The sequence below is a fragment of the Giraffa tippelskirchi genome, chromosome 10, assembly GCF_054371585.1.
Source record: "Giraffa tippelskirchi isolate mGirTip1 chromosome 10, T2T-mGirTip1v1.2.pri, whole genome shotgun sequence".
Taxonomy (NCBI): domain Eukaryota; kingdom Metazoa; phylum Chordata; class Mammalia; order Artiodactyla; family Giraffidae; genus Giraffa; species Giraffa tippelskirchi.
In genome coordinates, this window is record NC_137284.1 from 159,517,683 (window position 1) to 159,537,343 (window position 19,661).

The 19,661-nt window shown below is 46.8% G+C and overlaps 1 protein-coding gene and 1 long non-coding RNA gene across 13 annotated transcripts in view; one reads left to right on the plus strand and one right to left on the minus strand.

Annotated features, from left to right (window-relative positions):
- The window catches only part of RBM33 (RNA binding motif protein 33), a 115,782-nt gene that overhangs the window by 86,184 nt on the left and 9,937 nt on the right, over positions 1-19,661 (plus strand). For 4 of the 12 annotated variants that reach the window (XM_081536813.1, XM_081536817.1, XM_081536819.1 and 1 more), the window contains 3 exons: positions 2,824-3,459; positions 16,994-17,203; positions 18,664-18,852. In XM_081536813.1, coding sequence (XP_081392939.1) covers positions 2,824-3,459; positions 16,994-17,203; positions 18,664-18,852 — 1,035 coding nt within the window. Of the gene's footprint in view, positions 1-2,823; positions 3,460-13,736; positions 14,179-16,993; positions 17,204-18,663; positions 18,853-19,661 lie in introns of those variants that run through there. The other 8 variants (XM_081536814.1, XM_081536818.1, XM_081536821.1 and 5 more) reach the window with 4 other exon arrangements.
- On the minus strand, positions 723-17,797 carry LOC145524492 (uncharacterized). The gene is made up of 3 exons (XR_014067575.1): positions 17,339-17,797; positions 16,837-16,984; positions 723-822 (listed from the first exon to the last, which is right to left on the minus strand). It is a non-coding gene; the product is annotated as an uncharacterized LOC145524492 (long non-coding RNA).

A 19,661-nucleotide genomic window follows, 5' to 3' on the forward strand; every position in this document is an offset into this window, starting at 1 on the left:
CCCGGGCCTCAGTTAGCTGACCCCGGACGGGCAGTCGCACGCTCCTGGGGCCTGCGGTGCTTTGACACTGTGACTACTAGGAAGCAGGGCCCGTTTTACTTTGGACCTTTAAATGAGATGGGAGGTGGGCGTATTTTGTTTTTAATTGTGTATATTATTGCTGATTTCTAAATAGGTATAAATATGTAAAAGTAAATAAAAATGCAAGTCAGTATTCTACGTAATTTCCAATTGAAATGTCATTTGATTTAGTTTTGACTGCTTGGTTGTATTTTGCTTAGAGGCAGCTCAGAATGCAGTATTAATCATGAAGTTTAAAATTGTTAGAAAATTTCTTTACATTAGTAAAATTTACTAGCTTACTCCTGGGACAAGCCCCTTCCATCCGTTGGTCTCCTGTCCAAGTAGTGAGTGCGCTTATCTAGTGCTTCCCTGCAGGTGGGATTCCCTCTGGGCTCCCCCTGGAATTACAGACACGGAAGCTGGACAGTGTCTCGTGTGATGCAACTCTCACAAAGCCTGGGTGTCCCGTGCAGTGCAGGCCAGGGCACCCCCTTGGAACAGCTCCTGCCGTCGCTAGCAGAGCGGCTCTGAGCCTGTTCCTTCACTTACCCCAGGCTGTTGGGTGTTTGTGTCTGAGACGCAGCAGAAGAGCTGTCGGTGAGAGTTATACTAGTTTTACAGTAGTGTATAGGATGTAAGGAATAAGCACTGTGTGTTACCTTACTGTTAGTCGACGTAATGTATAAGAGTGACGGCACAGAGAGTTCCCTCAGGTGAGAGTATAAGCAGGTCGCGGCTTCTGATAGGTTACTGTAGCAGCTGTAAAAGTAATACTTCTAAATCAGATGTGTAAATATAAAGTAAAAATACTGAGTTAACATTTAAAAACATCTTATTAGAAGAAGGGTGATATTATGGTTTTAAAATCAATATATGAAAAAACAATGTTGATTTACAAAGTGGATTGGTATCATTTAGAAATCTTTGCTAGCAGTTTTATCTTGCTTTTAGTTTAGTTTCTAATTCATGTATAAATGGATTTGGCTCAGAAAAGTGAGGTCACATACACATTTAGAATGACAGTGGCTAAATAAAATGAGAAAAGTGGCTTTTTAGGCATACTGTTGGCACATCTGTCCGTCCCTTCCATAGTGGTTGGTTTAAGCAGGCTTCTGAAGAGTTCTCTGGAGGAGAACGGGCACTCTGTGCATGAGTGGAACCTGCAGTTGGCCGCAGTATCAGTGGGGTGGAGCCAGGAGTCAAGCCTTTTGTGTTTGGGGGTTTTTTTTTTTTTTTTTTTTTTTGCTTTTCAAAGTCTTCTATTTGTTTTGCTTAGCTAAATGTGAAATGTGATTTCTCTTATATTCACCCAGTTGATTATGATGTAATAAAGGACAAGTCTATTTTGAAATATTTCTACCTGTATTCTTGAACATACTATAACTGTTTTTGATTCCTTGGGGAAACATCCTAGTGGGTGTTCACTGAACTGCCTTTGAAACAGTGGGCCCTCTGGTCCTGGTCCTGTTGCTCAGAATGACCTGGCTCTTGGGTTTTTTGAACGTCTGTTTTCCTGCCTTCCCCTAATGTCACTTCTAGCTCTGTGGAGCCCTCATCTAGCTTCAGATTTGCCGTTTGAAGTTAGATGACCTAGTTGGTCGGAATTGCTTCTGAGATGCAGGTAATGAAGCCTTGGCTCAGTGTCTTGTGCATGGGCCCTGGGGGCACCAGGCAACTCTTCAACAATGTTTTGGTCTTAAAGTGGTGGTTTAGTCGCTAAGTTGTGTCCGACTCTTGCAGCCCCATGGAACTGTAGCCTGCCAGGCTCCGCTGTCTATGGGATTCTCCAAGCAAGAACACTGGAGTGGGTTGCCATTCCCTTTTCCAGGGGATCTTCCTGACTCAGGGATTGAACCCGGGTCTCCTGCACTGCAGGCAGGTTCTTTACTGAGTGAACTATGAGGGAAGCTTTGGTCTTTTAATTCCAGACTTGTAAGGTTTGTTTGTTAACAGTGAATTCTGGGTAGATTAAACCCTATTACATTCTCTTGTAAAGGGTCTGTGAGTGATGATATCTATGATTTTTTGAAAGAAAATTATTACAATTTTAAACATGCTTAACTTCTAATAAAGTTTCCTCTCTGAACGCTTTTTTTTTTTTTTTGAAAATTATTGGACTTTATTCTTTTGATAGACTTAGAGTGGTTTGAGGCTGGCATATTAAAGGCATTCCTTATATACCATTAATATTCCAATACTGCAATTGGCAGCATTTTGATTCTGAGGAGAGTGCATGAGTTCAAGGTCAGAGAGATTGACTTGGCTGTTCATTATAAGCAATTATTCTGTGACAAATGAGTTTGAGATCAGACTGAAAATTCTGTACGAAAAATCAATAGTTCTAATCAGGCCCTTTCAGGTCATTTACACCCCACCTTTTGTTGGTTCGTCAGAGAAGAGCCAGATAAAACCTGTGTGACAGCAGGGCCTCCCTGCTGTTGCATTTTCCATTTCAAACATATTTTGATATCGTAAATGAATAGTTTAATTGATTTAAAGTTGTAAATGAGTGGAAATTTACATTATTTCATTTTTAATATTCTGATAAGATTTTCCAAATTAGCTTTAGCTGTGTAAATTTTTTTCCCCTCCCCCGGGGAAGGAGTTCCACTTAAAGTCTATAGGCAGATTTGAATGGTTTCTTTCAGATCCTGAATTAAAGGGTCTTTAGAAAGTGCCTTTTCTTAAGTTTGCTGAAGCAGACTGGCCCTGTAGCTCGCCTTGTACTCCAGAGTAAAGCACGCGTGTTTCTGCTTTCAGTTCCCTGATGAAGATGAAGAGACGCGGTTGTACCGCCTGAAGATAGAGGAGCAGAAGCGCCTGCGGGAAGAGATCCTAAAGCAGAAGGAGCTGCGGCGGCAGCAGCAGGCGGGCGCCCGGAAGAAGGAGCTGCTCGAGAGGCTGGCCCAGCAGCAGCAGCTCTGCGCCCCGCCTGCCCCCGCCGCGCCCAGCGAGCAGACCCCCGCCCCGCCGCCTGCCAACGGCAACCCGCTGCTCCCCTTCCCGGGGCCTCCAGTCAGACCCAATGTGAAAAACAGACTCCTCGTAAAAAACCAGGATGCGGCTGTCGCAAACGTTCCACCCAAAACATCCGGTTTTGTGCCGTCTGGTGCTCACACACAGTATCCAGGACCACAGATGAAACCACTGAAACACTTGAGACAGGCCAGAACCATACCTCAGAGTCCAGCTCAGCACAGAGTCCTGCAGGTAAAGCCCACCGACGGGGAGGGGCCGCCGCCCCCCTCGCAGACCACTCGAGCTGCACCCCTCCAGGCCCGGCCCCCGGATGCCAAGCCCGGCGCCAAAAGGACTGTCATGCACCGGGCCAACAGCGGCGGTGGAGACGGGCCGCACGTCAGCTCCAAGGTCAGGGTGATTAAGTTGTCAGGCGGGGTAAGTTGACGAGGTCGCCAGGGCCTCTTGGACTCTGTGTTTCTCCGAGTGTGTCCCAGCTCCCAGAGAGAGCCCGTGGGGGGGTCAGGTCACCCTCTGCAGCCCCGTGGGCAGCCCCTGTCCCCCGCAGTGCTGTGGGGGTGTCCTTGAGGCGCTGCTTCCCGCCGGGACCCGTGCTTCAGGTCTCTTGAGGCTTCGTGGAAAACCAGCATGACAATTCCTGAAGTCCTGATTTAGGAGTTTTATAGAATTTTTAACTTCTTTTCGTAGATAATTTATAACAGAATCCTCAATTTTGTTTTAAAAATTAAATTTCCTTTACCACAGAACAGAGAATCTATTGCGTGTAGCTTTAGATTCAGCGAGCGTCTATGGGTGGGGAGGGGGCAGTGTGTGTTGCTTTTAAGCAGCTTTGCCCCAGACACCATTTCCTGTCTTCCAGTTCAGGCTAGTTGCTCCATCCCCCCATCCCCATTTGAGGAAAACGGGGATCGACAGAATCCTAACGTGAAATCACGGGGGATCGTCCCACGGCGTCCTTCAGAAGTGGGGCGCGCCTCGCTCCTCTCCTCACCTTACCTCCGTGCCCGTCTTAGAGCATCTGTAGTGAAGCAGCCTGCCTCTGCAGTCTGGGTGATGCCAGCGCTTCAACCGAGCAGACTGGCTGCAGACAGACCCCGCTGCAGGAGACCCTCCTCTCAGCCCGGGTAGAAGGCTGCTGTCGTTCAGTCGCTCGGTCGCGTTCGACTCTGCGATCCCATGGACTGTATAGCCGGCCAGGGTCTTTTGTCCCTGAAATTTCCCAGGCAAGAATACTGGAGTGGATTGTCCTTTCCTTCTCCAGGGGGTCTTCCTGACCCGGACATCAAACCTGCGTCTTCTTCATTGCAGGCGGATTCTTTACCACTGAGCCGCCTACTGCTTTCTTAACCCTGCCGTGTAGTCGTTACTTTCTTAACCCTGCCGTGTAGTCTTTACTTATTATAGAAGGTACGCCCGTCTCTTGGCTTTAATTGTAATGAATTAACCACAGAGTATTTACAGTAGAAAAAGTGCATGCATGCTAAGTTGCTTCAATCGTGTCCGACTCTGTGTGACCCCATGGACTGTAGGCTGCCGGGCTCCTCTGTCCGTGATACTCTCCAAACAAGAATACCGGAGTGGGTTGCCGTGCCCTCCTCTAGGGGATCTTTCCAAGCCTGGGACCAAACCCATGTCTCTTATGTGTCCTGCGTTGGCAGGCGAGTTCTTTACCTCTGGTGCCACCTGGGAATCCTGTAGGAAAAGTAAAGGACCTCAAATTCTCAGTCCCTCTGGGGAAAGCAGAACCACTAGGAAGTGGAAGGTGTGTGGAGTCATTTGCTGTGCTGAATTAAGGGCAACTCATCCTTAGCCATTTAATTAGATGAGTTTCCATTGCTTTTGTTTCTCAGTTTATATGCTAAAGATGTGAAGTGTTTCAAATGCCATAAGAAAATTTTTGATAGACCAAATAAATCTGTTTTTTCTCACCTCCATTCATTGTGATTCAGAATGTTGATAAGTAGCTGGCCTGTGTTGTATCAGATTGTTTTATCTCTAGGTGAAAACCCAAGTGTTCACCAGTTTCCAGTCTTTGTGGCTCCTTGCTTTTGACCTTGCTTTAATCATAGTCTTCGACAGAGTCTCGTCAGTGTCTCCTGTTTTTACTGGAGCGGTAGACTGGAGGATGGGCCCTGGGGCCAGGGTTGAGAGTATGCCTTTTGCAGTCACATGGTGTCCTGCGGGCCAGTGCCCTCTGGGCTCTGGGGGACTGGGTGGTAGGTGCAGGGCGCGGCTCTGCTACTACGGGCAGTCTTCAACTGATGAACACCTTGTCTTCAAAAGCATCTATCTGCTTCAATTTTTGCTCTTTTGCTCTGATGGAAAACAATCTGTTTTTTATATCAGATCATACTCTAAAATCATGCTGTATGATTTTACAACACACAGGAAAACAACAGAGGAATTTTACCTGAAAATAGTTATTTTCAAATGCTGAAGTGGTTTTTTAGCTCTTCTTAATCCTTAACTTTTAAGTTAACTACCCAACATGTTCTGTGAATTAAGATTTTTTATTCCAGTAATGCCTCCAGTAACCGTATTGGCAACTTCGCCTTTCCAGAGGATAATGGTCTCTTGTTTGTTTCTCTCTGGAGTAGAACAGTGTTTCCCTCATGTCCTGGGTTTTTGTTGTTGTTGTGTGTGTGTGTGTGTGTGTATTTTGGTGGGTAGGAACTGTTTGTAAGAGAACGTACCCACTGTGCAAACAGGAGACATTTCCTTAAAGTGCTGAGTATGCTCTCATTTTCCCTCTTACCTCGGCCCCTCCTGGTCTTTGTCCCCTTCCAGGGGCTGAGGTGTTAATGCCCAGGACTGTGCTGTGCTGTGCACGTGGAGCTGAGCTGGCCACCCTGGGGAGGGTCTGACAGGGGCTTCCTCTCTGGGAGGATTGACTTGTATATTGTATCTGTGCAGAGTAGTATTTATGCGTTTCAAGTTTATAATTACTTGTTTAATAAAAGCATCTCATTATCAGTCCATGTTCTTGTGTTTTGCTATGATTCCAGGCCTTCTTCACCTTCTGTTAGTGCAAAAATATATGGTTTGTTTATGAGATTTCCTAGAGAAATTTAGTCTTCAGAGAGTTTTATTTCCTTCACTTCTTTTTAACCTAAAATGGCATCTAATGTGTTAATTAAATTATTCTTTGCATTCATTGGTCTCCATACAGGACACTGAACTATCATGGTACATAATGCTGTTTAGAAATGATGCGCTGGTGGTGATCAGAGTCAAAATATGCATCTACAGAATTGTTAAGAAAACAGAATTTTCTTGGCAGTCTTATTCTGATATATAAGTTGAAAATATATTACAACTTAAATTAGGTTTCTCTAGGTGAACTTTTACCTGTGAGGCAATGGTGAATCAACAAGAACTTCTCTTTTTGTCATTTTCCATATTTCATCATCTCTAATTAAATAATTTATCTTTGGATTTTATTAAATTGAGTTTTTTGAAAGGTGAAAGAGCCTGAGTCTTAAGACTAGGTTTTTCAGTCTGCCCTTTCATTAATCATATTGTCTTTAAAGTGATTTTAATTCATACTGATCATCCAGGGAGACTGTCTGGTCTTTTTGTATGGTTCCTCTTTGTTAGAACTAATGCATTATGGACATGGGAAGCATTTTCAGAAAGGACGTAACAAAGAGTCTTTCTTGATGTTGGCTCTCGCAGTCAGGTGAGCAGGGTTGTCTGGGTTGAGAGCTCGCAGAGTCGTCCCTTGCTTTCTTCGAGGGCTGTCTTGGCATTGTGTGTGGTGTCGGCCGTTCTGAAGTTGTGTGTGTGGAGCGTGGAGGTTGAGGCTCTTGTCCCCAGGACAGAGAGCTCACGTGTGTACACGAGGGCGGGACAAGGTGAAAATGACAGGGCTATGGATGGGAGCCGCACGGCTGGTTGCTGGTCTCTTACTTACTGTCTCTGAGACCTTTCTGACATAGAGAAGGGACGGGATAAATGTCCATTTTCTTTTCAGAATGCTCCTAAGGCCCCGTCTAGACACACATTCCATGATTTTATGCCGTATAATAAGTGGTAGCTACTGCTTATTGAGTATTATCAAGCATACTGCTTATCAAGCACAGTTGCTGCTTAGCATGTATTCACAGCAGCCTTACAGGTTAGCTCTGTTATATTTCCTTTTTACAGTTAAGTACATTGAGTGTCAGAGAGGTTATATTAGTTGCCCAGGGCCACTCAGCTACTAACTGGTAGAGTGAGGCCTCTGAATCTTGTGCTTTTTACTGTTATTTCTAATAGTTGTTTTTGCTGCTCCTTTTCCCTGTGTGTTCCTTAGTTCTAAGTTAGGGAGAATAGTCTACTGTTTTCCAATGAGTATATGGTAATCAGAATTGATTCAGAACATCTTTAGGGGACTTTCTAGAATAAGGGAGTGATCATGTTTCATGTTGTTTGCCAACCCTGGTTGGTGGCGACCAGCCCTGAGAATTTGGAGAAGTGTTTGGAGGTACAGTGGAGTACCCTGAGTGGTGAGTGGCGTCAGGGCTGAAGGGTGGGTGTGGAGTGGCCTGGTGCCTTTGGGTAACCACCTGGCCACTTGCTTGGTATGGTGAGTTGAAGTGGGTGATGGTGTTCCCCAGTGGAGGGCGGCTGTGACTTGCTCTGTGCTATAAATGTGTATTAGAACATTTCTGTATAAATAAGAGTGGGTCAGATTTTTATTTAAAACTTTGGGTTGAAATCAAGAAGGGAACTTGAAATTTAAAGAGATCTTTTGTTATGAGGCACAATGAAATCTGTGAATTTTTGTTTTCCCCCACTTATATTTTATTGTCTTGATTTGTTAGGTGAGACTTAAAAAGGAACATATTAACACTGCTTTTAAAGAGTGTTACATACTGTCAAGTATTGCTTCTAAAATTTAGTGTGCCTCCTGAATATTGTAATCACCTTAAAGAATTTCATTTGATTGAATGGTTCTATTTTTATTACTTAAAACATAGGAATATTCTCCATTTGCTCACTTCTCAGAAAGCTACTTTTAAGTATTTAATTCTCAGAAACCAAAAGAGAGCAATCTTGTTAAATCCTAACTGCAGGTGTCCCCTGGTGGACCAGTGGTTAGGACCCCACCCTTGCTGCCGAGGGCCCGGCTTCCGTCCCTGGTCGGGGAGCTAAGGTCCTGTAAGCCCTGCAGCACACCGCTCCTCCCCTCATCATAACTGTTCATAACCAACACATAGTCCAGAGAAGCTCCTCAGGTACTAACCGAGCATATATAAAAATACAGAGTGTTCAGTGTGACTTACTCTAGTCATCCCCAGCCATGATTTGTGATTAAACACCAGAAAACAGGAAGAACAAGCTTGTGGCAGGTGAAACTCAGTTTAATTAGGCCTGCAGCTCTGTCTTTCAGTTCAGGGGAAACAGGGAACCTGTGAGGGGTGTGTGTCGGGTCACCTGGCCTGCACGGACACCAGTGTGACCCGGGGCTCAGTGTCACTGGGAGGCGAGGGCCCGTGCCGAGCACAGGGCGCTGGTCAGTACCCGCGTTACTGCTGTGACCCGGGGCCTCAGTGTCACCGGTACTCAGGTACTTAGCTGTGTGACTCAGGAATGCTCAGTATTGCTACCTTTCCTTTAGTTAAGGGCAGGCAGAATGTGTTCTTCCACTGTTCTTCACTGGAGGAGGAAATGGCGACCCACTCCATATTGTTGCCTCGGAAATCCCATGGACAGAGGAGCCTGGCGGGCTGCGGACCATGAGGTCACAAAGAGTCGGACACGGCTGTTCTTTAAGAAAGTGAAAGCAAATTTGGAATTCAGCTGCTTTGTTCTGATTGAGGTAATGAAAATTTTAAGAATTTGGCAGCAAATTAAGTGAGGAGCCGTCTGCTCTGCTGGCCACGCAGAAGGAGGGACGCACCGACTGCCTCAGCAGGAGAGCCAGCCGTCTGGACGGAGACACGGCCACAGCGCTGCACACAGGAGGGCCCGGCTTGTGTGGGGCTCTGCTTCAGGGGCTTGCCCTGCGTTTGTAGATTTCTTCTTCCTCGAAAGTTACTGTCAGATTTTCTTTAGAGGTGGTAGAGGAGGTAAACTATCTACAAACCCTCTCTGCCCGGCCCACACGCACATGCCCGGGCTCCCGGTGCAGCCTCTGTGCGCCCCCGCCACGCCCCACCCTGCCCTCTCTTGGAGCCGTGTCCCGGTCAGTGCTCCTAACTGAGACTGGGTTTCCTCCTTGGTTCATTTTTTGTCTCTGAATTTAATTTAGGACAGTTTCAAATGTGTTATTTAAGAAGCATCTGTTGATGACACTGGTAAGCAAGGTTGCTGTGTGTGTGTGTGCTCAGTCGAGTCCCAGCTCTCTGTGACCCATGGGCTGTAGCAGGCTCCTCTGTCCATGGGATTCTCAGGCAAGAATGCTGGAGTAGGTTGCCATTCCTCCTCCAGGGGATCTTCCGGACCCAGGGATCAAATGCAGTCTGCTTGACAGGTGGATTGTAAACAGCTGAGCCACCGAGGACGCCCTCTCTAGGAAGCAAAGCTGACACCGAAAGTAGCGTCAGTCGTTGTTAATTCTTCCGGCTGCCTTTTCATGCTGAAATTCGTAGTCTGCTCCCACACTCCTTCTTTGCTCTGTTTACAAGGTGGGGTTGCGTCAGCATCTCAGTTGGCTGCTTCCTGGTGAGTCGGAGGTGATGACTCGTTCTCAGTAGCCCCAGGCCACGGCAGGGCAAGTCTAGTTGCTGGTGTCATTCCATCACGCAGCCAGCTGCCCGACCAGGGCCGGAGGGCTCAGCTGACCAGCTCACTGGTTTCTGGCAAAAGCTGACTTGATGCCATGGTTTCGTGCAGTACCCAGGAGCCGAGAACGTTCTAGAGGACCAGGATAAAGCAGGTCTGGTGGAAGTGAGTCAGAAACGAGGTAGTCAAGGACAGGACTGCAGTGGGCTTGTGACAGAGAAGCCCTTCTGGGAGGCCAAGTTTGAGAAACCGTGTTGACACGGGGAGGAAGGCCAGGAGACACCCTGCCTGGGCAGATGTGGCGAGGGGAGTGGCCTGAGTCCTGGCTTGCTGACCGCCATCCCCCTCACCCTGCCGTCCGTCCCTCTCTGGTAGGCGGAGTGGTCTCTTCTGTCTCCTGATCATTTCCCTGTTAGAGGTGCTGGTGAGCACAGATGGTGGAAAGGCAGAAACACAGGCCCGAGGAAGGAGAATGGGTCATGTGTCTTGAACAGTCACTTGTTTGGTAAGATGTGTATTCTAGACTTTTCTTGGAGAAGCTGCTGTATGGTAATATTTATTTTTGAGAACTTTGAAATACTTTAGTGGAAAGAACTGATAACTTCTAGAGACATGACCTTGTAATCGTTCTTAAACATGTGACCTCTTCATTTGGGCAAAGTGGACTGTAGTTCATTAGAGGACAAAAATCAGTCTTAATGAATCAGAATGTCTGCACATTCATTTATAGGTGTTTTTATGCATATGATGTTTTCGAGTGAAATGAGTGGTTAAATCAAAAATAGTTCATCTGTAATTAGGAATCAGGATTTGCTCACCCACCTTCTCCAGCAGAAAGGGAATCTGCTTCCTCCAGTGACCTGGGTACCTTCCCTGTCCTCACGTCGAGCAGCTGGCAAGAGTGGGAGCCAGGTCCTCTGCACAGGGAAGTCGCCCAGCGCCCTGAAGTAGGTCCTTTTCCGCTGCCTGTCCTTGGAAACTGGAGATGCCTCGTCGGCCCAGCACCTTGCTTTGTTTCTCCAAAGGCCAGTTAATTTTGTGTTTAAGCGATTTCCCCAAAGCTGACGAGTCTCAGAAAAGTAGAATGTTGAGAGCGAGAGCACTTGCGTACCTGGGCGGTGGCACCGCCCTGCAGAGAGGTCGGTGCACCTGCTGGTGGGGGCCTTTTCCTTTCTCCAGGAAGCCAAGCCCTTGTGTGGTCCCTTTAATCTTAACGGGTTTTGCTTCAGTTCAGCCGTTCGGCCGGTGCAGACCTGTTACTGCAATTAGGAAGCGTTTTAGGTTTAAGTTGCTGCTTACACGTTTTGCATGTTTGCCGTATGTAAGGAAAATTTATTGCAGAGGCTAGGTGAACATTGCACGTGTGAATTGTTTTCACCTTGTATCATATTGCAGCAGTTTAATTAGGGGATTGACCCAGGAGCCTGGAGAAGAACGTTATTTCTGTTCTCTTCTCCTTTAAACAGTAGTCTCAAAGACAAAATAGAGCCTTAAATGCATTGGTGTTGAGAAACTTTGCGTAGCATGCAGATCATTTATTGTCCGGATTCTGAGTGAGCTTTCTAAAGATCACAGGCTAGGCCCAGTATTGTTGCAGTTAATAGGAACCTGTTCGGTGAGGTCTGTGGGCTGCAGATCAGCAGCGCCGCGGTGACAGTGAAGTGGCCTTATCGGCAGGAGAATTCATAAGAGGCTGCCCTGGGACCCCAAGCACTGTCCTGTGTGTCCCGACAATGTTATCTGTCCTCTCAGTGCGGAGTATCACATGTCTGTCAGGAGTACAGAAATTAATTTAATGTCACCTGAAGACATGCAATTAATCTTTTAGAGGTTTTCATAATACCTTTACAGAAAGAGTTGCCAGTTTGGCGGATTTGGATTTTGGGGTTTAGAAGAAGATAAGGAAAATTAATTTTTCATCAGGGTTAATACAAGCTAGCAGGGCCACAAAGGCTGAGAAAAATGGTTGGGGAATTTGTCAAGTGTTGTCGCTCCAGAATAATGCTGCCTAACGTCTGATAGGGGTAATCAAGAGTCGAGATTTCTATAGAGAGGGATTAATCAATGTGCTCACCAGTGAATGCAAGTCAGTGATACCACTTCTTCATGGGATTTAAGAATGAAAATAAGATTTGATCTGTCAAACTGCAGGACACCCTGACAGTATCAGTCGGCATTTTTATCTATACGTTTAAGCCATTTGTTATAAGTAAATTTGTCCTGCTAATGTTGGTGGCTACAAACCTCATTTTTGGGTAACGATGAAGCTGATAAAAAGTATTCCTTAAGCTTACTTAATTCAGGAAATGCCTCTTACAATTAAGAAAAACTACTCTCAAAAGGCACCGTTTACAGTATTCATTAAAAGATAAATCATTTGTGGAAAAAAACCCAAAATATTTCCAGTTGGGTCTAAGACGGGCCAAACTTCTTTTCTCCTCATCTGTTCTGGAGGAAGTAAAAGACGTTTAAGATCATGTCTAAACACACTACTGTGTAAGGAATTTAAAAGGAAACTGTGCTTTTAACTGTGCCCTAGAGAAATTCATTTGCAAGGTGGATTTCCTTTCTTTGAGTGGATGGAATCTGCCATCCACAGATGACTAGTAATTTCCTTACATTAAGACAGTATGTTTCTAAAAGTCCTAGTTTGAATTGACAGTATTTTTAAATTTACATAACTGAGTACTAACAATTTGGGGATGTCTTTTCAGTGCTGTTAACTATTATGTTTTAGGTTGAAGAAGACTTCTAAATAAATGGGTGGGTTCCGTTTGGGTCGGTTCTGAACATTCACCTTTTTTCTTCTGTGTCTGTGTGAGAGAATAGGTGTAAAAATATGTTTCTGGCCACAGCCTAGAAATTAATAGATTGACTCTTTGCTAGTGTTAACTGGATTAACTCTGGGATTTAGAATTTCCCCTGAGAACTAGCTTTTTTTAGTGCTGTTTTGAAAGAAAATAATTGTTCTCTCAATTGGAAGAAAAGCAGCAGTGTCTTCCTTTCAAAGTAAAAAAACTTGTTACTTAACATTTAAGGCTTGAGTCCTCGGCATGAATTTCAGAAAGAAAGTCAAAGCAGCGTATTACAGTAACGCTTCACTCACTTAAAATGATGTGACTGAGTGATGGTCAGTCCCTTTGTTTCCAGCCCTGCTAAAGATCGTTACGTTGGATGTTAAGAGTAAGGTCCTACCTACGAGGTCTTGTGAAGTCCATGCTTTGGACCCACCGGGACAGGTAGTCCTGGTAGCAGCACTCAGTGTGTGAGCAGTGAGAACAGTACTATTTACCTTGAGGGAGATCGAGGGAGACAGACCCAAGTGTACTTCTTGTCAACCGGGAGACGTGCAAGAAACAGCTCTGTCCATGCTCCATGGGTAGAGCATGGTGAATGATACCAAGACCCTGGTGATTAAGAACCTAGAGTGCCTTGAACGTTGCTGTTTTGAAGTTTCTTCCGTCATTTGTAGCTGTAGAGGGTATGAAACACCGTCCTGTTGTGAACTAAGTAACTCTAGAGCTTGCTCAGGCCTTCCCCACCCCCGCTTGTGTGAGCAGATGAACGCCGTTTTCCCTAAAAGTTGGGCTTCTGTCCTAATCCCATCCTGCAGTGTCCCTGTATCTCGCTCCTCGTTGACTCAGTGAGTGCCCGTCATCTGCCGGCTCTGTGCCGACCCTCTTCAGTCCTTTCTTCGGTCCTGAGGCTGCTTGGTGACCGGCGTCCCTGTGGGGCTCCCCTTCTCGGAGCGTTGCAGGGCTGCGAGTGCGGGTTAACACTGGAGAAAAAGAGCGCAGTCCCACGGCCTGGGAATCCTTAGGGCTGGAGGCGCTGCTGTGCCTCCCTGGGAGGGAGGAGTCAGGGTGCCCCCGCCGGGGGAGATGCAGGCGCCGCGAGGAGGCCCGGGGTGGGGGTGGGGGCGCCGGGGGGCGGCCCAGACCCACAGGAGCACACCTCTCAGAGGCCTCTCTCCTTTGTCATTTCAGGCGTCTCGGAGAGTCCTACGCGGAGAGGCGTTTGTGATCCTTGCTACCTGTGTTTCTGAGCTTTAGATGGAAAACAAGCCTACTTTAAACTCTTTCTTGAAAGGAGAATACAAGTTTAGAACTTGGTTTTTCAGGGTTTTTATGTGACCTAATATTGTCAGGCGTGAATTATCATCAGTCTCTTACTCAAAATGGCAGTAAAGACAGTTTTTATTACTTGCAGTGTTTATTGACTAAATGTTTATGTTCTCAATTCCTAGTTTTAAAAATCATCAGATCACTACAGTATTATATATTTATCACCCAAATACATATACAGTGTATACCTTAATACAGTGTATACCTTAATACCTTATACCTTAAATACATATACAGTGTATACAGTGTATACACACCCTACTTTTGGTACAAGCTCTTCGTTTTAAATAAAAGTTACTGTCTAGATTGTCTACAATTTTAGTTTGGGGTCGCTAAAGAAAAATTCTATGACAGTACTCCTCATTGTCCGTCATATATATGGACATCATTCCTTTTAGGCCACTTGTACTAGCTAATTATCGATTTCGACAGCATGGCAGAACGTTTTCTGATGCACACAATCATTGCACTAACTGGCAGTGGCTCTACCCTAGTATCCTGATAGTGCAGGCTTTTTTCATTGAACATTCAGGACTACCTAGTGTTTAGATGCCTGGTCTACTGTTTATGGTTTTATTCAGTAAATATCTCAGTGCCATCTACATGCACCAGAATTTTTGGCTTGGTGAACAAAAACAGATTCACCAAAGTGTGAATCACTGGTTTCTCTAGACACTTACAAAATGGCATATGCTTTAGTTGTCCACAGACTTCAACTTCCTCTCGTGAGCTTCCAGGGAGTCCATAAATGGAGGACTTTCCCATAGAGGTAACCATACACAGCTAGTTCATTTATCCACATTTGTGAGAAAGGTAGAAGTTGGAGGAGAATCAGTCAGTAGACTGTTAGGGGAGCTGAGCTGTGTGCAGAATTTAGTGACCCAGTGCCTCCTGCCTGTATGACACAGCCTCTGGTGGGACCTGGGCTGAAGTGTGAAGTGTCAGCCCCTGTTAAAAAAAAAAAAAGATGTTTTAAAGAACAGCAAAACTTAACCCTTGCAGAGTGAATTTATGACTGTATACTAACATAATTTCAACGTGAGTTTAGGTAAATTAGTAATGGATTACTGGCTCTTAATGATTAGGAATATGTGTGTATATCCTAAAAATTTCCAGCTTTTTAGTATAGAAAAATTTCAGGCGTATACAGAACTGGAGAGCTTTCACACAGCTTTTCCAGACTTCTCATTAACTTTACATGGATTGTGGTCCCACAGAGCAGCCGGGCCTGCCTTTCCATAGGGCTTCCGTTTTCATTTCGGGGTGCTTCTCCATCAGGCTGGAGTAACTCATGCAGGATCACATTTTAGGCGGTTCCTGCTGACAGAATGAAGGAGCACCCTCCCGCTTCAGCTGTCCTCAGCCCTGGCTGGATGCTCACATCTGGGCTTCAGCCCAGGACAGTCGGACCGCGTAGCTTACTTGGGTATGGTGTATGATCCTTTCCTGTTGCTGAATTTAGCTTGCTAACATTTTAGTGAGAATTTTTTTCATATATATACATACATATTTATTTATTTATTTATGAGGGATATTCTTCTGTGGCTTTTGTTTGTTTTCTGTCTTTGACTTTCGTATCCCAGAAAAACAGGCTTCAAAAATGAGCCAGAAAGTTGTTCCTCCCCTTCTGCCTTCTGAGCGAGACTGTGTAGCATTGGTAGTCTGTCTGTCTTAAATATTTGATAGAATTCACCAGAGAATCCATTTGGGCCTGGGTTTTTCTTTGTGGAAGGTTTTTAATGATTGATTCGGTGTCTTCTTAGATTTCCAGATTTTCTCTTTCTTCTTGAATCAGTTTTGGTATCTTGCATCTTGCCTGGAAAATCCCACGGATAGAGGAGCCTGGCAGACTGCAGTTCATGGGGTCTCAAAGAGTTGGACATGACAGAGCATACAGCACATCTTTTATGGAATTTGTCCATTTCATCTAAGTTCCCTGATTTTGTTGGTATAAAGTTGTTCAAAATATTCTTTTACATTTTTGTAGTGCCACTTTTGATAATCTCTCTTTTATTTCTGATTTTGGTAATTTGTGTCTTTCTTCTCTTTTACTTAGTTTAGTTAAAGGATTATCAGTTTTATTGGTCTCAGAATCCAACTTTTGGAGTGATTGGCTTTTCCCTGTTACTTCTGTTTACTTTGTCCTTGCTTTTCTCTGTGATCTTACTTCCTTCTCTTCAATTTTGAGTTTGATTTCCTATTTTTTTCCTAGTTTCTTGTGATAATTAGATCTCTTTTCCTTCCTGATGTCACTGCTTTAGTTGCAGCCCCTTGATTTTGATGTGTTGAATTTTTATTTTCATTCAGAACGCTTTCTGTTCAGTGTCTGTTCTCATGTCCACCTCTGAGCCTGGTTTCCTGGCCAGCGGCCATGGTGCCCCCTGCCTCAGGGGCCGGCCAGCACTCAGGAGAGGGCTCTGCCCAGTACCTGGCCTCGGTCCGGCGGTTCCCTGTCTGCCATGGGGGGCTTGTCTAGGCCTCCAGTAACTTTGATTTCTAGAATTTCCTCACACCATTTTGTGGATTCCCAGCTGGTCTGTTTTTGTCCCAAACAGGACAGAGGCTGGAAGCCAGCATGCATGTGGGGACTTGTGACTCAGAGGGGAGGGGTGACTGGATGCTGTCAGCCTGTGGGTGCTCGGGGGAGCCCCATTGTTGAGGGTTGTATCTGCAGGGAGGACATGCTGGGATGCGCCCCGGGGGCGGTCAGGAAGATGACCCACTTTCGTGAGGTTTGAAGAGGAGTTAAAAGTTTAAAGCGGCTGTTGATGCATACTATCAGGTTTTCACAAGGATGCTCCTGACAATGGAAAAGGCATGTCAAGTATGAACTATTTTTAAAGTTAAGCAGTATTTCATTGAACTAAAGAGGACCTACTTTAATAATTACAGACCTCTTGAGTGGATCCAATAATTAAAGGTCTTAGATTTAAATTTGATAAAGACTGTTTAACCCTGATACCTGTCAGGTGAGAGTGTCCTTTCCTTAATGGCCCTCATGAAATGGCAGGTTGGTGGTCTCGCCCCTTGGTTGAGCACTGATCGAGGTGGGCCCCGATGCTGGGGAGGGATGCTTGCTTGTGCAGACACTGACCAGCGCACTGCCTTGTCTGTTTCAGCAGGGAGGAGAGAGCGACGGCTTTTTTCACCCAGAGGGCCAGCCTCAGCGGCTCCCTCAGCCCCCAGAAGTGAGGCAGCAGCCCACCCGCAAGGTGACGCTGACCAAGGGGGCCCTTCAGCAGCCCCAGCTCCCTGCGGTGGGGGCCCACATGCACACGGCCGGCCCCCCAGGCATCAAGAGCATCCAAGGGATCCACCCCGCCAAGAAGGTGCGGCCCGGCCCCCGGGGGAGCTCTGGTGGGGGTGCCTGACGAGACTGGGTAACGGAGCTGGAACTCCCCCGGCCCTGGGTCTGAAAGCTGACGTGCTCACAGGAGCGCTTTCCTCTCTGTCTGGGAGCTCACCTGGAGCGCACTCTGGGCGTGGCTCTGCATGGACCCCTGCCCTCTCAGCTGCTCCTCCAGAGGCTGCTCTGATGTTCCTCCTCGGCGCCTCGTTCACAGATGGGAAGCCTTTGGGGTCACGTCCCCTGCTCGGGGAAGTGCCTTTGGCCCCGGTTCTTTCTGCACCGAGGGATGCCTTGTCCGAGCTCCATGCGTGAGATGAGAGCCGTGGCCACCTTTCCAGGAGAGGCGTGTGCGCCATGTCCCTTGGGGGCACCCCTCCCCGCAGCGTCTAGTGCGGGGAGTCTTTGTAGCCCCCCCAGGGCCCCTGCGCTCTGCCCAGCAGCTGCACGCATGCAAAGAAGAGGGCAGACGCCTGCTCCGAGTTCGCCTAGAAGCGCCTGGACCCTGCCAGGTCCTCCTCTCTGCTGGCCTTGCTGCTGATACTGAGGAGCAGTGTTAGTGTGAACACCAGCCTAGGTCTTTGGAATGTTTAAATCACTTCATATGTGTTATATCATAAATACTCTATGATGCAGGAGCAAACAGAACTGTCCGTTTGTGCTGAGAGGCACCCACACAGTCACATGAATCACACCTTCGGGTCAGAGCTTTAAAGAATGTTCCAGTCTGAGTGTCCTTAGTCCGGTGTTGTCCCTGGATATATGACAAGAAAGACCTTAGGAAAGCGGGCCCCCCCCCCGCCCCCCCCACATAGCTGTACGCACAGATAGTGCGCTCGAGGGTCTTCAGTCGCTGTAGTTGGGGTTTTGGTTTTGGTTTGAAAGCCCTACAGAGGAGTGTGGTGGGGGGTAGGGGGTGGGGGCCCCTTGCTGCAGAATCTGCCTTTCAGGACAGATACTGCCATGGCCCACAGTGATGGGAGCTGGCCGTGGGCAGTGCCGTGCAAGTTCACAGACACTGGTCTCCCCCCTGTGCTGGCCCTGGAGCACGGTGTGGAAATGTGGGCTCGGGGCCGTAAGCACTGACCGGCCCGCATCTTTGCGTCAGCGAGTTTCTGGAGCCTGTGATCTGCTGCTCCGTGTGCAGGATGACCATGTGAACAGGTCGACTGTGGCAGACAAAGTGCCCGCCTGGCGCCGTGCTTGATGCCAAGGCCGACCGAGACGGCACTGCTTCCTCTCCTCCTCTTCACTCACGTGCGCTGGGTGTTACAGTCCTGTTTAGACCTTCAACCCTTTTCTGACAGTGGATAAAAGCTACAGAGAATCCTGTAGCTTGTGGTGTATTTTAATGGATTCTGACTGACTTGCTCACTTTATGTCTTAGTAGCTGTGAGAAAACCCAAAGCGTAACACCTGAACGGTTCCTTCTGTTGTTGCCAGGTCATCATGCACGCGAGAGGCCGGGGCATGGCGGGAGCCATGGGCCGGGGACGCCTGATGCCAAACAAGCAGAACCTGCGGGTGGTGGAGTGCAAGCCTCAGCCCTGTGTCGTGTCTGTGGAGGGGCTCTCCTCGTCCACCACTGACGCCCAGCTGAAGAGCCTGCTGACGTCGGTGGGGCCCATCCAGGTGGGCCACCCTGCGCGTTCTGTCTGTGCCCTCTGTCTTTCCCTCCCAAGATTCAGTTGTTCTTTATTTAAAATCCCTGAGAAGAAAGCCGAATGTTTTATCATTGTGCACACTAGATACCAGAACTTTTTGCCTGAGGGTTAGAGTGTTTGGAATTTTTCAGGTGCTCAGAAACTTCATGAACTATTTATTCCAGCTGAATAGATTATCCTTTGAAATCCTCAGATTATACTTGAGTTCTTACGTGCACCCAGACATGCAGTTGTTTTGTTCTAGCACACACTGAGCTTCCCTGGTGGCTCAGACTGTAAAGAATCTGCTTCCGGTGCAGGAGATGTGGGTTCCATCCCTGGGTTGGGAAGATCCCCTGGAGGAGGGCATGGCAACCCACTCCAGTATCCTTGCCTAGAGACGTGGACAGAGGAGCCTGGCAGGCTGCAGTTCATGGAGTTGCAGAGGTGGACACAATTGAGAGACTAACATATGATCACATACTTGCTTTTTATGTAACAGTTTAAAAATTTTAAAGTATTCAGCCTTGTGACCTTAATTTTCAGAAACAGCCTCACATGTTAAGACCTGTGGAACTTGCTTTAGGTTTTACAATGTGAAATGATGTGGACTGTTATTATGGTCTCTTAATGTTAAAACTGGCCAGTTGTGAATGTGTGAGCATCTCTGCTGAGCTGGCTGCAGATGGGTCTCAAGTTGTGTTGTAAACTGAAGTTCACACTCAAATCCTGGAAGGCTGCACCTTCCAGAGCCCTGGAGGTAGAGCAGCACAGTGGGCCGGCCTGGTTTTCCTGAGC